This window comes from Populus trichocarpa, chromosome 14 (genome assembly GCF_000002775.5).
Source record: "Populus trichocarpa isolate Nisqually-1 chromosome 14, P.trichocarpa_v4.1, whole genome shotgun sequence".
Taxonomy (NCBI): domain Eukaryota; kingdom Viridiplantae; phylum Streptophyta; class Magnoliopsida; order Malpighiales; family Salicaceae; genus Populus; species Populus trichocarpa.
Genome location: NC_037298.2, coordinates 1,856,145 through 1,880,452, shown reverse-complemented (window position 1 = coordinate 1,880,452; position 24,308 = coordinate 1,856,145). Strand labels below are relative to the sequence as shown.

The 24,308-nt window shown below is 39.8% G+C and overlaps 4 protein-coding genes across 6 annotated transcripts; 1 reads left to right on the top strand and 3 right to left on the bottom strand.

The window, feature by feature from the left end:
• The first annotated feature begins 1,336 nt into the window (after nt 1–1,336).
• On the top strand, nt 1,337–6,227 carry LOC18104897 (protein WEAK CHLOROPLAST MOVEMENT UNDER BLUE LIGHT 1). Of its 3 annotated transcripts, XM_052446790.1 has the most exons (4): nt 1,480–1,670; nt 2,100–2,313; nt 2,467–2,960; nt 3,912–6,227. In XM_052446790.1, exons 2-4 carry the CDS (start codon nt 2,130–2,132, stop codon nt 5,778–5,780), a joined length of 2,547 nt encoding a protein of 848 aa, XP_052302750.1. In that variant the 5' UTR covers nt 1,480–1,670; nt 2,100–2,129; the 3' UTR covers nt 5,781–6,227. The 3 variants fall into 3 exon arrangements, with proteins under 3 accessions (XP_024440056.2, XP_052302750.1, XP_024440055.2); XM_024584288.2 differs by lacking the exon at nt 1,480–1,670 and adding an exon at nt 1,337–1,473 and having other exon boundaries at nt 2,100–2,960; XM_024584287.2 differs by having other exon boundaries at nt 2,100–2,960.
• Nucleotides 6,228–6,509: 282 nt separating this feature from the next.
• LOC18104896 (photosystem I chlorophyll a/b-binding protein 5, chloroplastic) lies at nt 6,510–8,702 on the bottom strand. Its single transcript, XM_006374882.3, has 6 exons — nt 8,437–8,702; nt 8,208–8,340; nt 7,706–7,818; nt 7,466–7,570; nt 7,062–7,150; nt 6,510–6,974 (listed from the first exon to the last, which is right to left on the bottom strand). Exons 1-6 carry the CDS (start codon nt 8,652–8,654, stop codon nt 6,832–6,834), a joined length of 801 nt encoding a protein of 266 aa, XP_006374944.2. The 5' UTR covers nt 8,655–8,702; the 3' UTR covers nt 6,510–6,831.
• A 371-nt stretch (nt 8,703–9,073) lies between these two features.
• Nucleotides 9,074–12,977, bottom strand: LOC7494084 (protein CYPRO4). Its single transcript, XM_024584805.2, has 2 exons — nt 11,177–12,977; nt 9,074–9,610 (listed from the first exon to the last, which is right to left on the bottom strand). Exons 1-2 carry the CDS (start codon nt 12,830–12,832, stop codon nt 9,329–9,331), a joined length of 1,938 nt encoding a protein of 645 aa, XP_024440573.1. The 5' UTR covers nt 12,833–12,977; the 3' UTR covers nt 9,074–9,328.
• A 40-nt stretch (nt 12,978–13,017) lies between these two features.
• LOC18104895 (pentatricopeptide repeat-containing protein At2g04860) lies at nt 13,018–23,323 on the bottom strand. Its single transcript, XM_024584806.2, is given in 6 exon segments — nt 13,018–15,173; nt 15,379–15,441; nt 21,182–21,429; nt 21,545–22,350; nt 22,879–23,011; nt 23,108–23,323. Coding segments are annotated over 6 exon segments (3,411 nt in total). The 5' UTR covers nt 23,309–23,323; the 3' UTR covers nt 13,018–13,213.
• Between the last annotated feature and the right edge of the window lie 985 nt (nt 23,324–24,308).

Here is a 24,308-nt window from a genome sequence, read left to right as displayed (position 1 = left end):
TCGTTGAATTCTTCTTATTAAGATATTTTTTATGGTAGCGATGATGTCGCAATCAAAATTTTGGTGTGTTTCCAATACTTTTTTTTTTCTCTATGCTCTTCTCTATTCATTTAATATTTTTCTAAAAGAAGTCGCTACTTTGAATAGTAATATACTATAAAAATCATGTTTCTCAACCGCAACATATTATACCATATTATTTCTTCAATTCTTTTTTTCAAATGAGTCATTCCTCCAATATTTTTAATTAACCCTGATAATTAAAAAAAATCGGTGTTTTCCCTTTCAAGCTCTCTAATCCCCATCAATTTATCTATGATGAAAAGTCCTATCAACCTCCCCTCTCCGAGTATCTATCTACGAGTATCAATCAAGCATCAAACTGTTCCAAAGTTATTCAAAATTTTAGGCGGATGACACCAGGTTCGGGCCCACCTTCTATACGAACAAGGGGTACTTATGTCAATCAACACTATCCGCCCCCACTTATATAACTACGAGGAGGAAAATTACAAAAATTGGCCCCCCACACGAGTAACTGAGACGGGCATTTCAGTCTTTCGACGGCAACGGGAGAGTCTCTCTTCACACTGGAGGTCTACACTGTGATGCCATGCACGATGTGGGCGGTGGCTTTACGCTTGGAAGCGTTTTATGACGTGGACGGGCTTCATTGGCTATTACTTTATTTATTATTATTAATTTATTATAACTGTCGCGCCTTTAAACTGGAATATGCTTCTTCTTTTGCCAAAGTACTCGACAATTTATTCCATCAATTCACGCTAGTTAAAGTAAAATAATGATGGTTATTTATTTAAAATAAAAACAATCCACACTATTATTGCAATATTAACAGTATTCTTTTCCACGTTGGATACCAGAAATTAATAACGGAATACAAAATCAAGCCACAAATAAAGAGGAATGGATAAACGTGGACAGGAGCTGTCCCAAAAAATCCAACTGAGTTGTGCTGCCACACAACACATAAATAAATAATCACGTTGCATCACAAGAGGAAAATAAAATAAAATCTAATTCATAATTTATAATTATTGTTAAATCCAGGTCACTCTGATAGCTTCATCCGCAAAACTCACGATTTAAATCTTAATCTAAAACAAATTTAAATTAAATAAAAAAATATATTCACTTAGTAAAATTTATGACCAGATTGACTCAGTCAGGTTAAAAAATATTAAAAAAATAATTAATCTAGGTGACCTCATTAATCTAACAATTCAATGATGCATGTTATTTTCCGGGTCAATCCGGACCGGGTCACAACTATGATGTAATATTGAGGGAGAGAAAGATAGGACATACAGACGGATCTAGTTCAAGCACGTGTGACCTCTCCGTTTTTTTTTTTATCTTTTCTCTATATTTTTAGTCCCATTTCTATTTTCGCCTAACGTGAAATTAAAATTCCGTTCAATTATTACTCGACCACCACAGAGTTATTACCAGGTAACGTCTCTTCTTCCTCTTCTTTCTGTTTCCTGTCTCTCTCCTTCTTCTTCGTCTTCTCGGCTTTCCATCGAACAGTCAGACCTTTAATCCAAATCAGCCCGGCTTTCAAATTTATCACTCCAGTTTTGATCATTCGATTGCTCTCTCAATTTCTTGTCTTGATGTTGTTTCTTTTCCTACGTTGACTTCGTCCAGTGAGTACTTCTTTTAATTTTTGTTGTTGTTTTTTTGGAATTTGTTCATTTAATGAAGCTTAGTTTGATGGTTTTGACATTAAATTTCTCGAGTCAAATTGAGCTGTTAATGATATAGCAGAATCTTAATCAATGGGTTAGTTAGATTTACGGTTACTGTAACAATTTTGTGTTAATCAATTTTCTATCTCTGCTTTTTTCTTTCTTTCTTTTTTCTATAACAATTGTCAGCAAATTCTCAGAATTATGGATCTAAATTGCCTATATATATGTGCTACGAGGAAAAAATATGATTTTTTTTAAAGCTTTTTCTTTTAATTCTATATTTGCATGGATTGCAATGTTTGATGATATAGATATTGTGAATTTTTGCGGTTAAACTAGTTGGAAATTTTGGGTGATGGTGTTTTTCTAATATTGTTTTTTCAGTTTTAGAGACCATTGTGGCGCTGATTGCCAATGGAGGATGTGAAAATTGCTGCAGTTACATCTCCTCCACAGTCATCCCAGGATAATGGCACTTCTCCTGGTGAAGCTTCATTAAGCCCTGCTAGAAATGGAGATGGAGAAATTGATCAAGTTCGTGCATCAGAGGATTCAGTTTCAACTTCATCGGTTGATAAAATAGAGGCAAACGATCAAGGTTCGTTGAAGGATGGTTCCAAATCTGAAGCAACACAAAATGTTTTGAATGAACATGAGGAATCTCTAGAGAAAACAACAGGCATTGAAGTTCCTGCATCGGAGGATTCAGTTTCAACCTCATCGGTTGATAAAATAGAGGCGAACGATCAAGGTGCGTTGAAGGATGGTTCCAAATCTGAAGCAACACAAAATGTTTTGAATGAACATGAGGAATCTCTAGAGAAAACAACAGGCATTGAAGTTTCCTCGAATGGTCTGCAACGTCAAGAGAAAACCGAAGCCATGCAGGATTCCTCTGATGGACAGAAATCTCAAGGAAAATCTGAACCCGTACCTAATTCCTCTGATGTAGAGCAACCTCAGGATCCTATTGAAAGAGCACAACCTGATGAACCTGCTTTGCCCCATGTAAAGGTTAGAGTGCAGCAGGATAAGTCTGCTTCGCCTCGTGCGAAGGTTGCCAGTCCTGCTTTCAGGACACCAAAATCTAGTGATTCTCCTCGACTTTCCCCTCAACTTGTTAAACAGGCTGATATAAACAGAGGTCTAATTGATACGGCAGCTCCTTTTGAATCTGTTAAAGAAGCTGTTTCTAAGTTTGGAGGAATTGTTGATTGGAAAGCCCATAGAATCCAGACTGTAGAGGTACACTCAATCTGCCATTCTCATTGATGTCACACATCCTGATTATATTCGTAACAATAATAACTTTTCAGCACTATTTCATCAAGCACCAGTCAATACTTTTGATAATGAGAAGGGAAGCAATATCTTTTGCTCTGTTATCTTTTTATGGATTTTGCAGCATGGAAATTTTTTGTGCCCGTGTCTTAACAGAAATCTAAATTGAAAATGGCATATTAGAAACAAGAATTTGTTGCTGAATTGGTGTGTTTTGATGCCTATGGAAATTCTGATTGCACCAGTGGTTAGGAAAGGAATGGATGTATATTTGATGGTTACTTATTTTCGTAAGAGGTTGTCATTTGAAGAGGCTTAAGAGGAATGTACCATTGAGTCTGTGATTAAGGCTTTAGTGAGACATAGCAAGCCTCTTCTTATCACCATGATGCAGCAATATACGAGAGCATGGCATTTGGGTTTAGATATTCAATAATGCCGGTTGGCAACTAAGAAAATCAGCAGATTCTCATGTTTGATCACTTGTGCTGCTTTTGGTGATGCTTTACAAGGAAAACTCAAAATGTTTTCTTTCAAAAGAAATAGCACATGCATCATCACCTAAGTTAAGATTTATCTTTTCCTTCCAGAAATGATGTTAGAGTTGTTACTGCAAGCTGCTTTTTCGCTCCCTTTTATTTTCAAAATAGTTTGACATTTGACATTTTTTGGAAATGAAAGAAAGGAAAATGTTTATGCAATTCTTTTCTAAAGGAAATCTTATCTGATTGTGCACTTTTTCCATGTTTAAAAATTGGAAGCTTCTCTTCTTCGAATGAGTGCTGGACTAGCAATTTGAGTTCTTCCTGATTTGCTTCCAATCATTGCATCTATTTGATTGCTGTGCTCCAACAGCAGACATTTTTTTCCATCTCCATAATTACTAACTTGTTGGTGTTTTCTCTAACTCTGTAGAGACGCAAGCTCGTAGACCAAGAATTAGAGACAGTACAGGTGGAGATGCCTGAGTACAAGAAACGGTCAGAGGCTGCTGAAGAGGAAAAAACACAAGTTCTTAAGGAGTTGGACAACACTAAGAGACTAATTGAAGAGCTAAAGCTCAATCTGGAGAGGGCACAGACAGAAGAGCATCAGGCAAAACAAGATTCTGAGCTTGTCAAGCTCAGGGTGGAAGAAATGGAACAGGGGATTGCTGATGAAGCTAGTGTTGCAGCCAAGGCACAACTTGAGGTTGCTAAAGCCAGGCATTCAGCTGCCGTATCGGAACTAAAGGCTGTTAATGATGAGTTGGAAGCACTGCACAAGGAATATACTTCTTTGGTTAGTGAGAAAGATGAAGCTGTGAAAAAAGCTGAAGTGGCTGTTTCTGCATCCAAGGAAGTTGAGAAGACTGTAGAGGAACTCACTATTGAGCTGATTTCTACAAAGGAATCCTTAGAGTCTGCTCATGCTGCTCATCTGGAGGCAGAGGAGCAAAGAATAGGAGCAATCATGGCCAAGGAGCAAGATTCTCTTCACTGGGAGAAGGAATTAAAGCAAGCAGAAGAGGAGCTCCAGAGACTTAACCAACAAATTCTTTCAGCAAAAGATCTCAAATCAAAACTAGACACTGCTTCAGCTTTGTTAGTTGATTTGAAAACTGAGTTAGCAGCGTATATGGAATCTAAAATAAAGGATGAAACTGAAGGAGAACCAAGAGCTGAGCAAGAGGAACCTGAGAAAAAAACTCACACCAACATACAAGCAACAGTTGCTTCAGCAAAGAAGGAACTGGAAGAAGTAAAACTCAACATTGAGAAAGCAACTGCTGAAGTAAATTGCTTGAAGGTGGCTGCCTTATCGTTACAAACAGAGCTTGAAAAAGAAAAACTGGCTCTTTCCACCATTAAGCAGAGAGAAGGAATGGCCTCAGTAACAGTTGCTTCTCTTCAGGCTGAGCTGGACAAAACTAGGTCAGAAACGGCCCGGGTTCAGATGAAAGAGAAAGAAGCCAGGGAAAAAATGATCGAGATTCCCAAGAAACTGCAGCAGGCAGCGGAAGCAGCTGATGAGGCCAAGTCACTTGCTCAAATGGCTCGTGAAGAGCTGCGCAAGGCGAAGGAAGAAGCAGAACAAGCAAAGGCTGGCGCAAGTACGATGGAGAGTAGATTACTTGCAGCTCAAAAGGAGATAGAAGCTTCCAGGGCCTCTGAAAAATTGGCATTAGCAGCCATTAAAGCTTTGCAAGAGAGTGAATCTGCTCACAGCACCAGTGATGTGGATACACCTACCAGTGTAACACTTTCTTTAGAAGAGTACTATGAGCTCAGCAAGCTTGCCCATGAAGCAGAGGAGCAGGCCAACCTGAGGGTAGCAGCTGCTATTTCACAAATTGAGGTAGCCAAGGAATCCGAGTCAAGAACTGCAGAGAAGTTGGAACAAGTGAATCAAGAGATGAGTGCAAGAAAGGAAGCTCTGAAAATTGCAATGGATAAGGCTGAGCAGGCCAAGGAAGGGAAGTTGGGTGTAGAACAGGAGTTGAGAAAGTGGAGAGCTGAACATGAGCAACAGCGAAGGGCTAGTGAATCTGGTCAGGGAGCCGCAAACCCCATTAAAACCCCAGGGGCAAGCTTTGAGGACAGGAAAGAATCAAAGAACTTCGACCGTGCACCAGATGCTGCTGTGGGTTATGCTTCAAGTCCAAAATCGCATGTACCTGGAAGTAACACCGAAACCGATTCCTCTCCAGAAGTAAAGGTTCCAAGGAAGAAGAAGAAATCATTGTTCCCACGATTGTTACTGTTTTTAGCAAGGAAGAAGTCGCATGCATCGAAGACAGGGTAATTTCTTACTGAAAACAGATGTGTTTTCCTTCCTGCTATGATTTTACCTGTCTATACTGGGCATTTTTTTTCTCACATTGACCACAAACCCGGATACGAAAAGATGGGAGTTCTTACTCTTGTAAATGGGGGAGTTCATTGTTTTATATTGTTGTCTCACTCAAAGGCATAGTTGCATGGCTGGTTGGTCTTGGAGGAGGAAACAATTTCAGAATACAGTTCTCTTTGTTTCAGATGGACATTTAACCAGGTGGTTCTGTGATGTATAGGCTTTGGACATTTGAACATCGAATCATTTTAAAGGTGTGAGCTTGGTTTAATCAAAGAAGTTGGTCAATTTGTATGTTTGTGAGAAACAAGATTGGACTTTTCTCCTGTATTATATGCTTTGATTTCTGTGGATGCTGAGATTATTCGATGCTGGAACCTTATGATGGTTCTGAACAAATGGAGTTCTTTCCGAATTTTTTTACTCGGTAGGTAAAAATAGGAACCGTGTGATAGCTTAGAACCAAATTGCATGGTGCGTTTTGCTGGACTTTAGTATCAGCATCAATCCATGTCTACTTGACAAGTTGAACAAAGTAAGGCTCTCTCTTAAAAAATAATGACTCCACAGCTCGACACCGAGAAAAGGAGCTCCCCCAAAGCTTGCTGTAGGGCCGCCCTTGGGAACAAGCCTGTGCATCTAAACAATTTTTTTTAAGAAAAAGAGAAAAAAAACAGAACATCATAAATGTATTTTTGTTCGATTGACTGACTTTGTACATGGAGTTGTTTGTCTATCCAAGGGAGGTTCACCTCTCGGTACATATATATTCGAGTTCTTGCGCATCTAAACCTTGAGAAACATAGAACATACAAAAAATATTTCCAATTGCATTGTGACCAATAAAAACATAAACAGATATTGGATCCACGTTGACCAACCAATCCTTATTAAACTTAAGTCTTCAGTTGCCTTAAGAAGTCCATTAAAAGAAGGATTGAAACAAAGAAACCAATGACGTTGTAATTAAATTTAAATTGCAGTGGTCAGCTTCTATGTCGAACTAGGAACCAGAGTTAGCAAGGGTTTGAATGATGGTTCTGTGCCATGGGTTAGAGAGGTGCTCTATAAGGTTATCTATTGGACCTGCATGAGTCACTGCAGCTTGCACAAAAATGCCCACCATGGCTACCATCGCAAGCCGTCCTGCAGAGGAAATCTATGCTTAGTTTGAATGAGCTGCAAAGCCTTTGTAGCAATCAGAAAGAAGAAGAAGAAATCAGCAAAACAAACCATTTTTAATCTCTTTAAGCTTCCAGACATGGGCGTTTTCGATATCTCTAGCCAGACCTAGAGGGTTTAACAGAGGACCTCCAGGATAGCTGTATTTGCAAACCAAATAATGTTAATAATAAAGTGCAATGCAATTGAAGTATTACAGGGCACATGCCTCGTTCAGACTATTTCATGCTATTATCTTTTACAATAATGATTATTTTTTTAAAATATATTAAAAAAACACTTAAAATATATTTTTTAAAAAATATCATTTTAGAGGTGTAGCCATTTACTTTTTAGCTAGGGAAACACCGTTACCTTTTAGCTTCTTTCTAATTGTAAAAATGGATCAAAATATAAGGAATATAAACTAATGGGGTTCATAGCCTTTTCTTGTTTCTTTCAAGTCATAGAATTACCCAGGTTCCAAGCCTTCTAGTGCAGATTCCAGTCCAAAGAAAGATCCTTCCTTAGCTTGAGATCCAGGACTAACGAAATCCATGTACCTTTTTGTCTCAGCAAATCTGCATCCAAAAATGAGGAACGGAGGTTCTGTAAATTGTTTAAAAGAACGAACGTTCTAATGCTGTTTTTGCACAACGCATGTTACACTATAATACTCATATTAAGCATTAATTAACGATTAAAAACCTTTTTACCCCATCAGGAGCAGCTGGACCACAATCAACGTCCTTGTGCTTGCAAATTCGAATTTCACAGCACCTGCTTCATACCAAACTGGCAATTTTCTGATCCCTGTCACTCGTAGTAGCTGCAACAACAGTACTAAATGGTTAGTAGCAGGGATGTATATATAAAACTAGTGACATTGATCGGTTTGCATGGACAATTATGTAGTAGATTTTTATACTTTTCAAAATAAAAAATAAATAAAGACATGTCACATCTGTTCCCGTCGTCTGTGTCTCTTTTATCACGAGACAACAACCAAATCGCAATAGAATGATCTGTATTCAGTTTAAATATGTAAATTGACAAGATCATATCTTGCTTTCCACACTCTTGTGTTAGTTTCTTTGCCCTGTCTAGCAAGTGTTTTCTACTTTCAGCAGTAGTTTTGGGAAGGGAGAGACTAGAAAATAAGAAGAAATTTAAATGCCACCAACAAGACAAATAAGACGACGGTTTTGTGGAACTCACATCTGTGAAAAGAATTCCAGCAACTCCAGCCATGGCAAAGCGAGCATGGACCAACTCTGCCTGCACATACCACTTCAGGCTCTGTGGGTCCTCTCCGAGGCCAAGAGGGTCGAACCCAAAATCTCCAGCCAAACTAAATTAGAGAAAGAGGACGAGATTAAGCAAAACAAAAACAACAAACATAAATTTTGAAGTTCAATGTCGTGGTAGATAGAGCACAGTGGCTCACGTTCCATCAAGATAAGGTGGAGGGTCAAGCCCAGGAAGCCATGTTGGTCGCTGTTGGGCATGAACCACAACTGGTGTGCAACGAGTGCTGCTTGGTTTGGCAGGCAAAAAGGTTTCTGCTGCGCCGAATGATGACTTATTTATGTTCTTAGACAAGGAGCACAAGGAGGAAGACAAACATGGCTGAATAACGAAAGGTCTACCCATTGCAACTGCCATTTTTTCCTACCCTCTCTCTCTCTCAGCGAGACGTAACTAAAGGCATCCACCATAGCCACGTATATAACTACCAACCAAAATAAGAACTCATCCATAAAAAGAAATGACGATAACATGGTCCCGCTAACTCCCACTAAATTTGTGATGGCCAATCAAACAGCCAGGGAGGATGCGAGGGAGCCTAACTTCTCAACAGCGAGTAGAAAAGGATTCGGGTTTTTTTTGTCAGTGTGGTTGCGGTTGCTTTTCAAATAGCTTTTCATGTCAAAATACATGCCAATTAATTTGACATCAGCACATCAAAATAATTTAAAAACATTAAAAACATATTAATTTGAAGTTAATAAAAAAATAAAAAAATTTTAAATTTTATTAAAAGCGCTTTTGAAACGCAGAAACAAACAGGCCCGAAATCACAATGATAGTACTTCATCCTGCTGAAGACAGGAGATTCGTATTCAACGAGGAAATACAACAATAAGATGCGAGGAGACATCAAATTACTAGCAAAGTGTTGCAAAACTCCAAATACAGTAAAATCAGACATCAGTCTTCCTGGAAGATTAATCCAAACATACCCTACTTAAACAGCAACGAAAAATACAGTACAGAAGTTTTAGAAAAGCATTTGCGACACTGAGAAAGTGATCAACTAAAGAGAAATAATTCAGCGATCAGCGCCTGCTCGATATGCTGAAGGAGCTGACTTTCATGGGGGTTGCAATCACCAGTGGAGCCTCAGGAGAATCGCTGACTGCAAACTTGTCATGCATGAAACGGCTATCAACAATGGAGTCATCCTTGAGGACTATCTTGTAGCAGTAGCAGCTCTTCAAGCCCTCTTGATTACGATAGCACTCATGGGAGCCATTCTTTACCTGCTGGAAGTTCCAAATCACACTAAATTTGCCTACTGTTGCAACCAAATGCCGCTCCTGCTTCCCATTCTCTGTGACCTGCAAAATTTTTAAGCTCGAATAATGTTGAACTTTTCATCTGCAAAGGCAGTCACGGCAAGATATGCAGGTAAAGCAGGAGAAAAGGAACCAAGTTTGCAAGAGAATCCCAGAACAGCTATTTCGTTTGACTTAAGTGCAAGAGTGTATATTGACAAAAACTAAAATGGATAGTTACTAAAGTATATTGTTGTGCAATTAAGACCTGTTGTGAATGCTCATTATGCAATTTCAGATGTATAAGGTTCAACTGAACAAGTTTCAGATTAACACAGTAACGCAACAAAGGCACACTGCACACCACTTTACACATAAATCCACAACTTCAGACACAATCCAGTGCCACGCATTATCATTTTGATTGCTGAAATATGACCATGGTCTTTCAATGGTGGAGGTCTCGATGAAACTTGATTCATGAACAGCCATCTTTCTACTCCATAATACTTAGCTTCCAACTAAGGCTTCAGTGTTGAGTTCTAGGAATATATAAATTTTTAACTTCTGTTTTTGGTGAAGTTCATCAAGCAGTCAAAACTGGGTGAATTTTTATATCGTTAAATGGGAAATCAGAAGTTGGGCACAGAGCATTGCTAGAAGGATTCAAAACTATTGAGAAGACACTAAAAAAAAAGACGACCTTCTTAGCTAAACAATCAGGACATAAACATCTTGAATCAAATGCTCATGCAACAAGAAGAAACATCCCTTGCAGTAAACCGACTAATCCCATAACATATTCTAATCCTCAAGAATTCAGTGGCATGTGAAGCAAGTATGCGATACTTCAACCTACAAGCATCATTCCCACACCCTTTTTAACAGAATAAGATCGCATAGAGCAATCTTCATCTACATACAGTGGGTAAAGACACACACTCCTGGACACCTCATAATTCTAAAATATAAACTACTGGAAAATATACATGGCAAGACATTCTTAGGTGCAACATGAATTATAATGTAAAATGGTCCTCTCAAATTACAGGAAGACTGTTTTTCCACGTTGTAAGAAAAAAAAAAGTTAGTAGAAAACTGTGTGTTGGAGCCTGGTAAGGAATCTAACAGTTAGAAAACCACCTGAAATACCTGCTAAGAGAACCATTTTCCTCCTCCTTAAAACTCTCTGAAGAAGCAAATAAACATCAAAGCAACAACTCCAATGAAGTTTCTACTAAATCTAATTTGTTTCACTAGCACAACAAATACATAAGCATTGCATATGGACAAGTAGATATTATGTAAAGAAGGAAAACAATTAGTAAAATGGAGACCCAACCAAAATAAGGTGAACACCATTAACAACCATTTTCATTATGCTTATCCAGAAAAGTTTTCCTGAAGGAACCACCAAAGCTTGGAATTTAACGCAAATGATTCACATATTGAACTGTCTAGGCATTGATGAAAAGGTAATAAAGAAAAAGGAATTTGGTTATGTCATGTATCACCAATAACTCATGCATCTAATGGCCATGGGAGGACTGCATACATATCATATGCATTAAACAGAAGATGCAACACAAGCATTGACAACTCTGTGAAAAGGGATATAAGTTTACTTACCCAAGAGAACTGAGCCTTTTGGAACTTCTTATTAACGCCAGCTAGATGTGAATCCAAAGGAGTCAGCTTCAACAATCTTGGAGCTGCAATCCTATTACCCATACGACCATTAAAACCAGTCTTTGTCTTACCATCCTTGTCTGTGAAAAGAGAGCAGATAAGGATCAAATAAGTATCGGTGGTGCCCAATATCCACTTCCCATCAAAGGTAACATCAACATGAGTAATAGGTGATCCCAGGCCAGGAAAAGCTGTTTTTGCCTGCCTCATAGAATTGGTTGAATACAATCGAATCTTCCCATCAAGAGACCCAACAACAATTGATCCATCACCAGTGCTAGCAAAGCACTGAAAGTTAGTCCCTCTTGAAAACTGATGCCCTTGAGTCCAATTCAGGACAGGAGTATTAGCTGAAGCAAGATTTTGAACGATCCCATGCCGGTCACGCATATCCCACCTGCAAAGCCTATTGTCATCCAACCCCAAAAATGTCGATCCTGACGGATCCAATTGTGCTCCCTTGCTATCATTTGCAATATCCCTCATGGTAATATCAGTTCCATCCTTTTCAAACTTCCACTCAGTAATAATCTTCCCAGTCTCAATATCAAGCTGATGCAAACCAGTAGAATGCAATTTCCCTTCGTTCATCGGACTCATAAGCAACATATTAGTCTCAGCCCGCATAAGAAGCGCCTTTTTAGGGGTTGAATGTACCAAATTCGAACCACTACTATGATTCCCACTTCCAAAATTGACATAAACACCTTTCCCATGAATCCCATGGCTAAAATTCTTAACAACCTGAATCCCTGAATCACCCACCAAGAAACTATTATCCAACGCACCCAATGCCAAGCTCTGTATCCCTCCATTGGCCGCCTCCTCAAATTCCTCTCTCAAATCCTGATTTCCACTCGCAGGAGTCGCAGATCCAGGGCTTTTCAAGAACTCATCCTCTGCATCCTCCCACATAGAATCATCTGCCTTTCCCGGGTCCGCCCACCCAACAAAATCCTTCCCATAAACTTTAACCTTGTTTGCTTCATTCGACTCATACCCAAAAGTATTCTCAAACAAACAATCCTGATACTTACTATTAAAAAGCTTATAATCCTCATCGCTAAAAAACTTCATAGCCCATACACCTTCAGCAACAAAATCAACGCGGCGCTGTTCCTTAAATGTCTTTAATTGCATCTCAACAGCGACTTTCGCCCTAATTTTAGTACTAACCTTCAAAACCCACCAAGCAACTTCTTCAGATTCTGACTCCTCCTCCTCCTCTTCTTCATTTTGACCATTAATTTTTGAGGTCTTGATGAAAGAATAAGTAGTCAACTTCTCTGAAGTAACCCATTTGGCTTTTGGGGTGTTACCGCCGATATGAAGGTAAAGTTTGACACCATTTTTAAAATTAGGGTTAGGGCTTTGCTGGGTTTGGGTTGTTGTTGAAGGGTATTTGAGTTTTAAGGCTTTAAGCTTGGATTCAACTTCATCAAAAGAAGATGGAGTTTTGGGTCTGTTTCTTCCGGCGGAGGATGATTTTTCTGGGGTTTCAGTGCTGACATCTTGGTAGCTATCTTCTTCTTCTTGTTGGGACTCTGCGTCCGAGTCTGAGAGCTCTAGATCTTCACGGCTATGAGAACCCCCCATTTTTGCTGCTATTTTTTTCCTTCTTTTTTCCCCGAAACAGAGAGAAATGAGAGTTTTAGGGTTTTTTATTTTTTGAAATAGAGGGATTGGTAAAATGAAGAGCGCCAAGCTCAAATTTTGAAATTGGAACTCTTTTAAGTTTGGCTTTTTTTAGCGGATGGTTGTTGTCTTCAGACACAAACGAATTAAAAAACATAAAATAAATTGGAATTTCGTAGATGCCACATGTCAGATTTGCGTGGACATATTCAAGTCTTTTTAGATCTGGATCCTGTACTGACCAATTATGGGTCATGGGTCTTCTACTCAGCCCACAGCAGACAGCCTGCGCTTAAACACCCACCCATAAAAAAAAAAGACCCAGCTGAATTTTTACAGAAATTAGAATTGAAGGAATTCTTGGTACAAGTCTGGATCCATTTCTCGTGATGAAGTTATTACTTCAATTTGACTGACTCCTGAAGTGCCATCCCCACCAATATCTTTCATTATTTCCCTCATCTTTGCAGCATCATTCCACCTATTTGTGGCTGCATAAAGATTTGACATCAATACATAGAGCCCACAATTTTTGTAATCCAATAAATATAACTTCTTGGCCAAACATTCTCCAAGTTTGATCTCTTGATGGATGCAACAAGCATTAAGCAAAGCACCCCACACTGCAGAATCAGGCTCGGATTCCATGTTCTTGATGAATAATAATGCTTCCTCAAATAAACCTGCACGGCCTAGGAGACCAACCATGCAAGCACAGTGTTGCAAATTTGGTACCATACCAAATTCTTCTGTCATGATCTGGAAGTGCTTTTTCCCTTCATGAAGAAGACCACCGTGGATACAAGCAGCTAAAACTCCCAAGAAAGTTATTCTATCAGGCTCTAGCCCTTGTTCTCGCATTTTAGAGTAACAATTTAGAGCATTATGTTCCAAGCCATACCAACTATAGCCTGAAATCATAGTGTTCCAAGTAGCTACACACGGTTCTCTGATGCTTTTGAATACCCTTTCTGCGAGCAGAATGCTTCCACACTTGGTATACATGTCTATAAGAGACGTCCCAACAAAGTCTTCCACTTCTAGGTTGTTTCTAAGAATGTAGTTGTGAAGTCTCTCCCCTAACCGTAAGTATCCGAGTTGGGAACAACCAGTCAGTAAACTAGCAACAGTAATAGTATCAGGACTAAGTCCAAACATCTTCATTTGACAGAAAAACTTCATGGCATCACTCGCCCTTCCAGCCTGCACACAGCCAGATATAACCGAATTCCAACTGATTAATGGTTTTTCAGGCATTTCATAAAACAAAGAGATGGCAGCTTCTATGTCATTGAACTTGAAGTACATACTTATTAGCCCGTTAGAAACCAAATTATGGGTATCCAAACCATTCTTTAATGCATAGCCATGGAGAGCAATTCCGATACTCATATGAGAAGGGTCTGTGATTCCATGAAGGATGCTAACCATAGCAACTGAATCCAGTTTCATGTCCAACTGCTGCATTCTAGAAAAACACTCCACCACCAAATCCATGTTTCCTTTTTCAGCATAGCTCGAAATAATTGCAGTTAATGAAACCAAGTTTTTCTGTGGAAAAGACCAGTAAAGCAGTTCTGCTAATTCAGTACTCCCACACTTTGCGTATAAACAAACTAGTGAAGTAACTACTGAGCCATTATTGATAAGTCCAGTTTTGATGGCATAACAATGGATCAGTTCAGGACTAATATTTGCTGGTAAAAGGCTCATAATAGTAACTGGGTTGACCTCCACTTTTTGCTCTACCATTCGTTTAAACACAAGCATTGACTCATTAAAGAAACCATTTCCGGCATAAGCACCAATCATGGTATTCCAAGAAACAACACTTTTGTCCTCTAATTCTTCAAACAAAAGCTCAGCCGCTTCCAAGTCCCCGGATTTAGCATACATATACGTAAGTGCGTTTTTCACTTGAGAATCCAGATCAATACCAGTCTTGATACCAAACCCATGAATAGACCTCCCTTGAAACACAAACTCACGTCGTCCACAAGACGGAACCAAACCAACCAAAGTAGTTTGAAGAGGAGAAAAACCCTCTCGAAGCAATTGAACAAAAATCTCCAAAGCATCAACATCGTACCCATTTCGCGAGCACCCACAAATCAACGCATTCCAAGAAACAATATCTCTGTCAAGCATATGATCAAACAGGTTGCGTGCAGAATGTACACATCCCAATTTCATGTAAAAATCAAGAAGAGCAGTGCTTATATAGACAAACTGGTCAAACCCAGATTTTAGCAAGTGGGTATGAATCTGATTGGCTTCTAGTTTTTCATTTAGTGGAATTGAAGTGAAGGATTTAAGAAGTAATGAAAACGTAAGATCATTTGGTTTCAGATTGGATTGTAACAAGTGACGAAACAGAAGTAATGCTGATTTTGGGCTGTGTGTTTCATTGTGAGATTTGAGTAAAGAGTGAAAGAAAGAGAGATTGGGCTTTGGAGAGGATAGCCATGTATGAGGGGCCAAGTTCATGCTTTTTCTTAGGATCGCACTTTTTTGGCGCGAGATTTGGCCGTTGGTACGGAAGGTTTTCTTTCATCTGATTTTGCAGAGATCTCTAGCCTTGTGTTACGACATCGTTTAGACCCATAGTATCCAGTGTGGTTGCCACGTTTATATGTTGATAGCATTGTAAATAGCAGACCGGTAATTATATTTAAAAACATGATTTTATTTAAGAAAAAAGTTTATTGATTATTATATTTTTAGTGCAATAATAATAGTATAATATATATTTAATAATGGTATGTAAAGTTTATCCACTTCTAATTAAAGAAAAAACTAACATTGGAGAAATTATTAAAATCTAAAAATATGTTAATCTTTTTTTTCTTATAAAAACTCTAAAAATGCTTTAAAAACTCAAAAATAATATATAATATTAAAAGTTAAAAGTTAATTATAGCGAAATTTATTAAATCATTAAGTTGAATCTTTATAATTTTATAGGAAATTTTATGTTATCAAAATTAAAATTAAAAGTAATATTACATATTACATATTTATATTTTAACATACAATTATATTTATTATGTATAAGAGATCCCAACCAGTCATGATATATTTTGATAGTTTAGTGGTTTCTACTTTCATCATATAATTTAAACTAGCTTAAATTTTGAAATGAAATTCCAAGATAATGTTTTAATTTTTTAACTAAAACAACTATTCATATATATTATAATGAACAATGAGATTTCTTTTTTCTTTTTATTCTTATTTTTTAAATTATCATTTCGCATTCCAATCTAGAAAAGACCAAAACAATTTCGAGAAAGCATGTTAAATTGATTATGAATAGTCTAATTAAATCTCGATTAGAAAGTCAAGAATTTGAAAAGATAAATACAAAATAATTTTTTTATAGGCGGAGAGATGGTGAAATGGGCTTCAGGGTTTTGATTTGGAGACAGGAGGGCTGAAAGAGATGAAATGGAAGGGAAGGGGGATACTAAGATTTCCTAGTGTCACCAAGATAGTGAATCTAGGCGGAAAGATGGTGGCTGTTTGAGTGGAGAAAATGAGGGATATGAAGGGAAGGGAAGAGACTTCGGAGGCTTGGCGTGCCGAAATTATAGTGGAGAAGAAGGGAAATGGAGAACTATCGGGGAATACTTGTTGGGTTGTTGCCATTGCATGTGCAGCAAATGATTGGCACCAACCATTGACTATTGGCAGCCACCATTTTCCATGGTTAGGCAACCTACCATGCCTAACCTTGCAGCCATGTTTGACAGCAGAACAAGTGGAACAGCTGCCATGAAATGCCTATAAATAGAGGCATTATGTGAGAGCAAAATGAGAGAGAGAACGTGAGTGTGTGCAAGAGAGTGGAGAGAAAGAGAGCTGCAATGGCAGCAGCCTTGCTGCCATTGCAGCAGCTGCAAGTGCAGCAAAAGAGCTGGGAGTTGAGTTTGAGTGAAGTGATCCTCCTCCTCCATGTATGTTGTAATCCTTTCTCTATATATATCTCTAATAATATGGACTTTCTCCCGTGGATGTAGGCGGTTTTGCCGAACCACGTAAAATATTGTGTCAGTGTGTTTTACCCTCCTATGAGCAAATATCAGTACACCCCCGGTCCGCGCATGGGGGTGCCGGAATCCCCAACAATTGGTATCAGAGCTGATGGTTTAAAGGGGTGTTTGATTTTTGCTCAAAAATGAAAGTTGTCAAAATTGTGTTTTGACCATACCACTGTGTAGAGGAGGTCAAGACGAAGCCACTGGTGAAAACGGCGTCAAAATCGGACGTCGGACATGGCCGCACTCTCCATCACTCTCCGGCAAGGCGTCTGCCCATGCGCGCAGACGCGCCCCACGCGTGCCACGCGTCTTCTTCGCCCGGATAGGGCTGACCCGACCCGAATACCAGTTGACCCGACCCATGTGACTGACTCGGATATGAATGATGTCAGCATGACATAATTGTGATGTCAGCATGCACAGTAGGCATGCCAGGGATGACATCAGCCTGATGTAAGTGTGATGTCAGCATGCACAGTAGGCATGCCATGTCAGCAGCCACGTCATAGACCAGTCAGCGTCCAGTCAACAGCCACGTCACCAACGTGGGACCCACCTGCCACGTCACCAGACTCAAGCCGAACTGAGCCGAGCCGAGTTGAGCCGAGCCGAGCCGCGAGCCAAAGGATAAGATTCTGTGCAGCGGAGTCTACGTGCAACCGGATCTGAGATTGAATCTGGGCCGTTCATCAGACCAGAATTGTTTTGATCAAATCTTAGCCGTCTGAAATGCGATTTGGACGATTTCAGACTTGTTTCCAGCTAATTTGATCGTTCCGGATGCAATGGTACGGTCCGATCGTTGAGATTTGAGACCAAAAGTGGTGGTGGTGAATTAACAAAAGAGATTGCCCGATTAAGAGGCATCTAAAGGTCATCGTGGTGGTCGATGATGATGAAGAAGAAGAAGGTGCACATGTTTACCCAATTATATGTGCTAAAATGCTAAGTGGGGAGAATTTTAATTGCTTTGAAGGAAGGCAAAATTGGGACACTCTGGACACCCGATCATGTGGACAATTTGAGGTGAAGAGTGGAAATTGACGAAGACCAATCTTGACGAATCTAAGAACTGGTAGTCTCACCAGATGTTGAGAAATCATGTATTAAACCAGTATATTCCAGATCACTTGTAAAGGAAGGCCGGGACAAAGCTAGCAAATGGTTGTATATACGGAAAGACAGTACGATGGATAGATATGGCCTAAGAAGTTCTGTCTAGGAGATTGGGTTTTAAGCGGGACCAGTGTGACCCCTCCAATCTTTCCTGGGAACTTGCTTAGTGGAAGGATTATCCATACGGTACTATTTTCGTATATATAGCAGTTTGTAATGAAACAGTTGAAGACTAGCAGGATGACGGCACAAGGGAACAGTTGGGTTCCGTATGATCAAGGATCTGATGAAGTGGTGATTTCTCCAAAGAAGTTAGATTCGGTGACTGTGATTTCTCGAGGGGAGAATTGATGAAGACCCTGATAATGGTAGAGAAATACGGCAAGGGATAAAGATTGGCACCCTATTTTGACTTGGATAGGTGTTATGACAGGATGAGCTGCTGTCAAACATAAGCAAGGAATAGGGGAAAAATCTGGAGAACAGAAATTGCACGAGGGCACACGGAGATTGTGCAGGAGTACCCGTAGGATCCAATGAGGTACTATAATGAGACAATAGGTGCAAGGAGAAGAAGTGTTCCCAGATGAAGCTTAGAGCAGAGACTGTTAAAGTTTGTACAACAGGAAGTCTCTTATGCTCTTGATGAAGACAACAGGCGAAGACCTTTCCAATGCATGCAAGGATGGAAAGAGAGCTGTTGCAGATGCACCTAATTGAGGGGGTGCAAACGCTTGTGATAAAAGGCGACCGCCTATGATGAAAGGCGAAGACACCAAAGAGAGTTGGTGTAGGTGGAGCTGTCAAGCAGAAAGACACAGAAGCTCCAAACATAGAAATCGAGGTGGAGGATTGCGAGGAGTATACCGCAAGTTTCTCTTTCTATGTAATCAGTGGCAGTTATCTCTCCCATAGTCCACATGGTGGTAGAGACTTTTAGAGCCACTTTGAAGCATCTCAGCTGAAGGAGGATGCGACCGCCTATGAAAGGCGAAGACACCTTAAATGAAAGGTGTGAGGGCCATGAAAGGAGCCCCAAATCAGACCGCCCCATGACAACGGGCGAAGACACCTTGGAGAAGGTGTGAGGGCCATGATAGGAGCCCCAGTTCAGACCGCCCCACGACAACAGGCGAAGACACCTTGGAGAAGGTGTGAGGGCCATGATAGGAGCCCAATTCAGACCGCCCTACGGCAACGGGCGAAGACACCTTAGAGAAGGTGTATGAGCCACGATAGGAGCCCAAATTCAGAACGCCCCAGAGCCAATGTAATGGCTAGATATGAGTGGACAAGTGTATGGATAGCCAATGAAGTGGCTATGATGAGTATGAAGACAAATGCAGGATTGACTTTCATGGATATTGCCCCCATGCTAAAGATCAATGAGCTAGAAGACATTTGCCTTGGACAATAAGTGTGTGACTTGTGGAGCATTAAGACGCGGCTGCTATGAAGGAGCAGAGGGCATGTGCAGGTTCCCTGAACAAGTTGACTCTTGTCAAGGTGGTGAGCTCAGTAAAGGCATTGTAATACTCAGTATCAAGACATATATGGATCAACCTTTAATGGGCTGCCCCCATAGGTGAAGGTGGAGAGCTACCTGGACTCTTGAGACTAAGAGCGAGAGACTCACGGAGAAGTAAGGCGTGGTTCCTAGGGTGGAACAGAGGGCAGGCGCAACTCCTGGATGAGTAGACTCTTGGAAGAGTGGTGAGCTCGTGATCATATTGAGATACTCAGATAATGACTGTCGCACTTGGAAATAGAAATTTTCGTTTGAGGGGGTGTTGTAAGCCTTGGTGTAAGGCTTGATGAATCATTCCGGACCGAGCATGGTTGATACGTTCGAAGGGGAATGCAGTGTGTCCCAGAGACAAGCGTTAACACTCTTCAGATGTGAAGTGACAGACCATCTGGTTGTAGTGATCCTTTTGTGTGAGAAAAGGTGTGCTTTGGTGACTCTGGTGATTGAAAGGTTTGGCGAGTACCATGTAAACTTAGCCGAAGATGCTCTCAGAATGGTAAGCTTGGAAGAGCTGCAAGATGCAAGCCTGTGCTGAAGAAGCAAGAGGACAGTTGCCCCACATGAATGGCAAAGGGGGTGATTGTTGGGTTGTTGCCATTGCATGTGCAGCAAATGGTTGGCACCAACCATTGACTATTGGCAGCCACCATTTTCCATGGTTAGGCAACCTACCATGCCTAACCTTGCAGCCATGTTTGACAGCAGAACAAGTGGAACAGCTGCCATGAAATGCCTATAAATAGAGGCATTATGTGAGAGCAAAATGAGAGAGAGAACGTGAGTGTGTGCAAGAGAGTGGAGAGAAAGAGAGCTGCAATGGCAGCAGCCTTGCTGCCATTGCAGCAGCTGCAAGTGCAGCAAAAGAGCTGGGAGTTGAGTTTGAGTGAAGTGATCCTCCTCCTCCATGTATGTTGTAATCCTTTCTCTATATATATCTCTAATAATATGGACTCTCTCCCGTGGATGTAGGCGGTTTTGCCGAACCACGTAAAATATTGTGTCAGTGTGCTTTACCCTCCTATGAGCAAATATCAGTACACCCCCGGTCCGCGCATGGGGGTGCCGGAATCCCCAACAATACTGAGTGGCGCGATGTTGTTTACAATATGCACTGTGAGAAGGTTGCCAATTGGGTTTCCTTCATCAAGTGCTTGGCTGTGACATTGTGAGGGTCTACTGAAGAACATCCACACCATGCATGTATATTTCCTTAATTCTTCACTAGTTTTTGGTCTTATTATGTGTAATTTTGGACTTGCATATCCTGTTTCAGAATTACCCTTTTGCCTTTGGTTGCTGGAAATTGATGTGAAAGGATTTAGAAGATCAATGCAAATGATTAGGGCTAAAAAAAAAACTTATCAGCAGTCAATTAGTACAAATTATTGGTAGCTAAGCTCGTCCTTGTTCTTCTGCCTGCGATTTGATGGATGAAACACAACATTAATGCTGAAGCATTGCACGCACACCTGTATACTACCCCTGCCTCGAACAACTGTGAAAATAGAAGAAATTTCGTGACACTTTAAGATCATGCAAAAATAGTTTTTTGCTGTCCACAACGAGCTTCATGAATTATTCTTGAAAGCAGTTTCATACATATATAGCTAGGGTATGGGTATTCACTATTTTACCCACACACAGTAATCTGTTCCAGATGTAGCAACCTGGAAGTTTGAGGGGATAAGGTTTCCGAGATCGGTTTTGGGTCCAATCTTCATGATTATGTTATCATTAATTGCTGCCACATAAAGATCAGCATCAGAGGCTAAAATATTCACAGTGCTGGCAGAGCCAATCCCGTATTTTTTCCTAATTGTTGCCAATTTCCCAATTTCTTCCTTGAGGCCCCAGTCAAAGAAGTGATCATAAAACTGCAAAACACAGAAAGCTTCTGTAGTTAGCAATAATATGAGAGTTTCCTAGTACATCAAACAACTAAAAGAGAAAAGAGTATATAGATTAGAAAAAAAATAGAGGTGAAGTTACGATGGACGGGGTCCCTGGATGGGTAAGAATGTAGGCATATCCCTGCATGACTTTATCTGATGGAAATGGCCAAATCTGCTGAGTAGACCCGGTGTCATGATTGTCAATGAAAGTCACAGCATTTTGTGGCAACAGGCCTATCAATCCTGGTGGCTTTCCATTTGAGTCCTTCAACCTCCATAACTCTCCTTGCACAGCAGCTTGAAGTATCCCTTTAGATGTGAAATCAAATGCTGTGACAGCACCACCAGCTGCTTGAATCCAATCTTTTATACTGCCGCGGTGCGCATCCTGGTTATAATCAAGCTTTCCATCCTGACCATAAGCAAGAGAGTCCCATTTTTCACCAACTGCAAAATCTGGTGAAGTATTTTCCATGTAAATTTTGGTAACACTAGGAGCATAACCCTTAACAAAGTCGAATCGCCATCCATCAAATCCTATTTCAGACTTTAACCAATTCATCCAATCTGATAATTCTCTCTGAACTCTTGGATTGAGGTGGTCAATATCAGGGGCAGGCTCAAAGTCATCTCCTGAATCAGGATTTCCTTTGCCATCAGAATAGGCAGTGTCATCGCCACAAATGAAGGATGGCCCCCAGTCAAGGCGACCATCAGAAGTTCCACCTTCAAAAACAGACCATATTCCTCTCTCATCTTGCTTCTCAGCAGTTCTATGGTTTATGACAATGTCAGCTAGGCATTTAATTCCCTTCTGGTTGAAATCCCCAATTAGTGATTTCAATTCATCCTGTGATCCATATCTTGATGCGCTCAGATCATAAAGCCTGCCTGGCATATATCCTAGAAGAAATTTAAATAAAGTGTATGTTAGATGTTTTGTCTCCTGAAAAGGAATTCAATGATCAAAATAAGAAAACCAAATTGTCACTTTTTCTCAAGTTTTCTTGTTTTTAAGCACAGCTCAAATGTTTCAAATTAAATGCAACAACTAAATTTCTCTTGTCATCGAATATTACTCTTCAGGTCATAGTTATAAGAACTGACTTAGGGTCGACGCGCGACTTAAGACTTGGTTCACGGCTCAAGGTTATGTTTTATTGGGGAAAAAAAGGGTTATTTCACTAACCCGACTTGGGCAGGTCTTGATCGGCGAGTTACCGAATTGACCTGACAGTTCGAGCCTAATAAGCCTATCTAGCGGCTAGAATTTAGGTAACTAGAATGTGTTAGAGATAAATTTTGTACCTTATAGTAAGAACATATGAGAACAGATTAACGAAGAAGTGACGGTTAAAATGAAAAAAAAACATATGAGAACAGATTAACGAAGAAGTGACGGTTAAAATGAAAAAAATATTTATAAACTACCTTGTGGTGCAACGGACTGAGAGGATGGAGGAAGCCAGACATGAGTAATTCCGGCATTAGCCAAATCAGGAACTGAGTTTTTTAGCGAGTTGTACCATCCTCCTGCCTTGTTACATGACTCCCAATTGAACCCCTATCATATGATCACCATACTCATTAACAATGAAATTTACATATACAGAATCAATTTGGTTCTGAGAGGGATATGTGTGGCATGTTCATGCTTTACCTGAAATAGTAAATAAGAAGAAGTGAGCAGAGGGAAAACTGAGAGAAAGAGAGAGAAGAAGCAGAAAGTGAGAAAGCTCATTCTCTTTGTTTTGCTCTTGGGAGGTAAATTCCGATGCTTTGTTATAGGCCTCAGTGGCGTGCTAGCGTCGAAGAATCCACAGGGTAAACAAAGTTGTCCGTAATGACTGAAAAAAGTCATAGTCAAGCACTAATAAAAGTCATAGTCAAGCAATGCTAGAAGTAGTTGCAGTAATAATCCAATCTAGTATGAAAATAGCCATTAATTCTTATAATTAGTTATCACATGTGGTTGAAAAGTTAATGATGTTAAATTACTATATATTAAATTATGACTAAATCTAAGTAAGAATTTGACTTAGATATGATGTGTGTGGTCGTAATCTAATTGTCGACATGCAATAGAGTGCTTTGGCCCTGCAAGCACTTACCACAGACCAAACCTGTTAAAAAGAGTATCCATTCATGATTATATTTTTCCAATCCCATAATCTCTCATAAACTTGGCCACCTAATATAATATTTCTTTAGAGAAGATATTCAAATTGAGTTCCCTGGTGTATCATATTGGTTGATTCTATCCGATAATGTTAGAAAACGGTTCAATAAGTAAAAATATCTTTCAAACTACGTCTTTTTTTGCGTTACTGCAAGCACTAGCTTGCTCCCTTGATTGCGCTACTAATTTGTAAAATGTTTTTGCTGACTCTGCTAATTTCTGGAAAAAGGGACTTCAATTCTTGGTTCTAGATTCTTATCCCTTGAATTATCAACGTCCTTTAAACCTAGCCAAAATGCTTGACTTTCTAACAGAAACCAAAGGAAAAAGGTTAACCTTTCACACTTGCTCCATGTAATGTTTGTGCATCAAGTCCTTTCACGTTCTAAATCATGATCACAGCTGCAACGGCAACCTGTCTTGATTGGGGAATCTCAACAGCTATTGAGTTAGATTTTTAATTTGGGATAGAAATGCCAGTTACTGAAAATGAAGGGTTTGGCCCAATGAAATGGATAGGGATATTGTCAGTTGTCTGAGGATGCGATTGGTAATCACCGTATAGTGTAACATGTTAATTTAATGTAGCACAAATGGCCCTTGTTAAAAGAGCTTTGCTAGCAGACTGCTTGAAGCTGGCAACATGCACAAGTTGTAGATGGAAGATGGCAGAAAAAAAACT

Coding starts and splice junctions, on each gene's coding strand:
- LOC18104897 (XM_024584288.2), top strand. CDS start 2,130: ATGGAGGATGTGAAAATTGCTGCAGTTACATCTCCTCCACAGTCATCC. Junction 2,961..3,911: donor ATAGAATCCAGACTGTAGAG/GTACACTCAATC, acceptor CTAACTCTGTAG/AGACGCAAGCTCGTAGACCA.
- LOC18104896 (XM_006374882.3), bottom strand. CDS start 8,654: ATGGCAGTTGCAATGGGTAGACCTTTCGTTATTCAGCCATGTTTGTCT. Junction 8,341..8,436: donor CCACCTTATCTTGATGGAAC/GTGAGCCACTGT, acceptor TCTCTAATTTAG/TTTGGCTGGAGATTTTGGGT. Junction 7,151..7,465: donor CTAGAAGGCTTGGAACCTGG/GTAATTCTATGA, acceptor TTGCAAATACAG/CTATCCTGGAGGTCCTCTGT.
- LOC7494084 (XM_024584805.2), bottom strand. CDS start 12,832: ATGGGGGGTTCTCATAGCCGTGAAGATCTAGAGCTCTCAGACTCGGAC. Junction 9,611..11,176: donor AAAAGGCTCAGTTCTCTTGG/GTAAGTAAACTT, acceptor AAAATTTTGCAG/GTCACAGAGAATGGGAAGCA.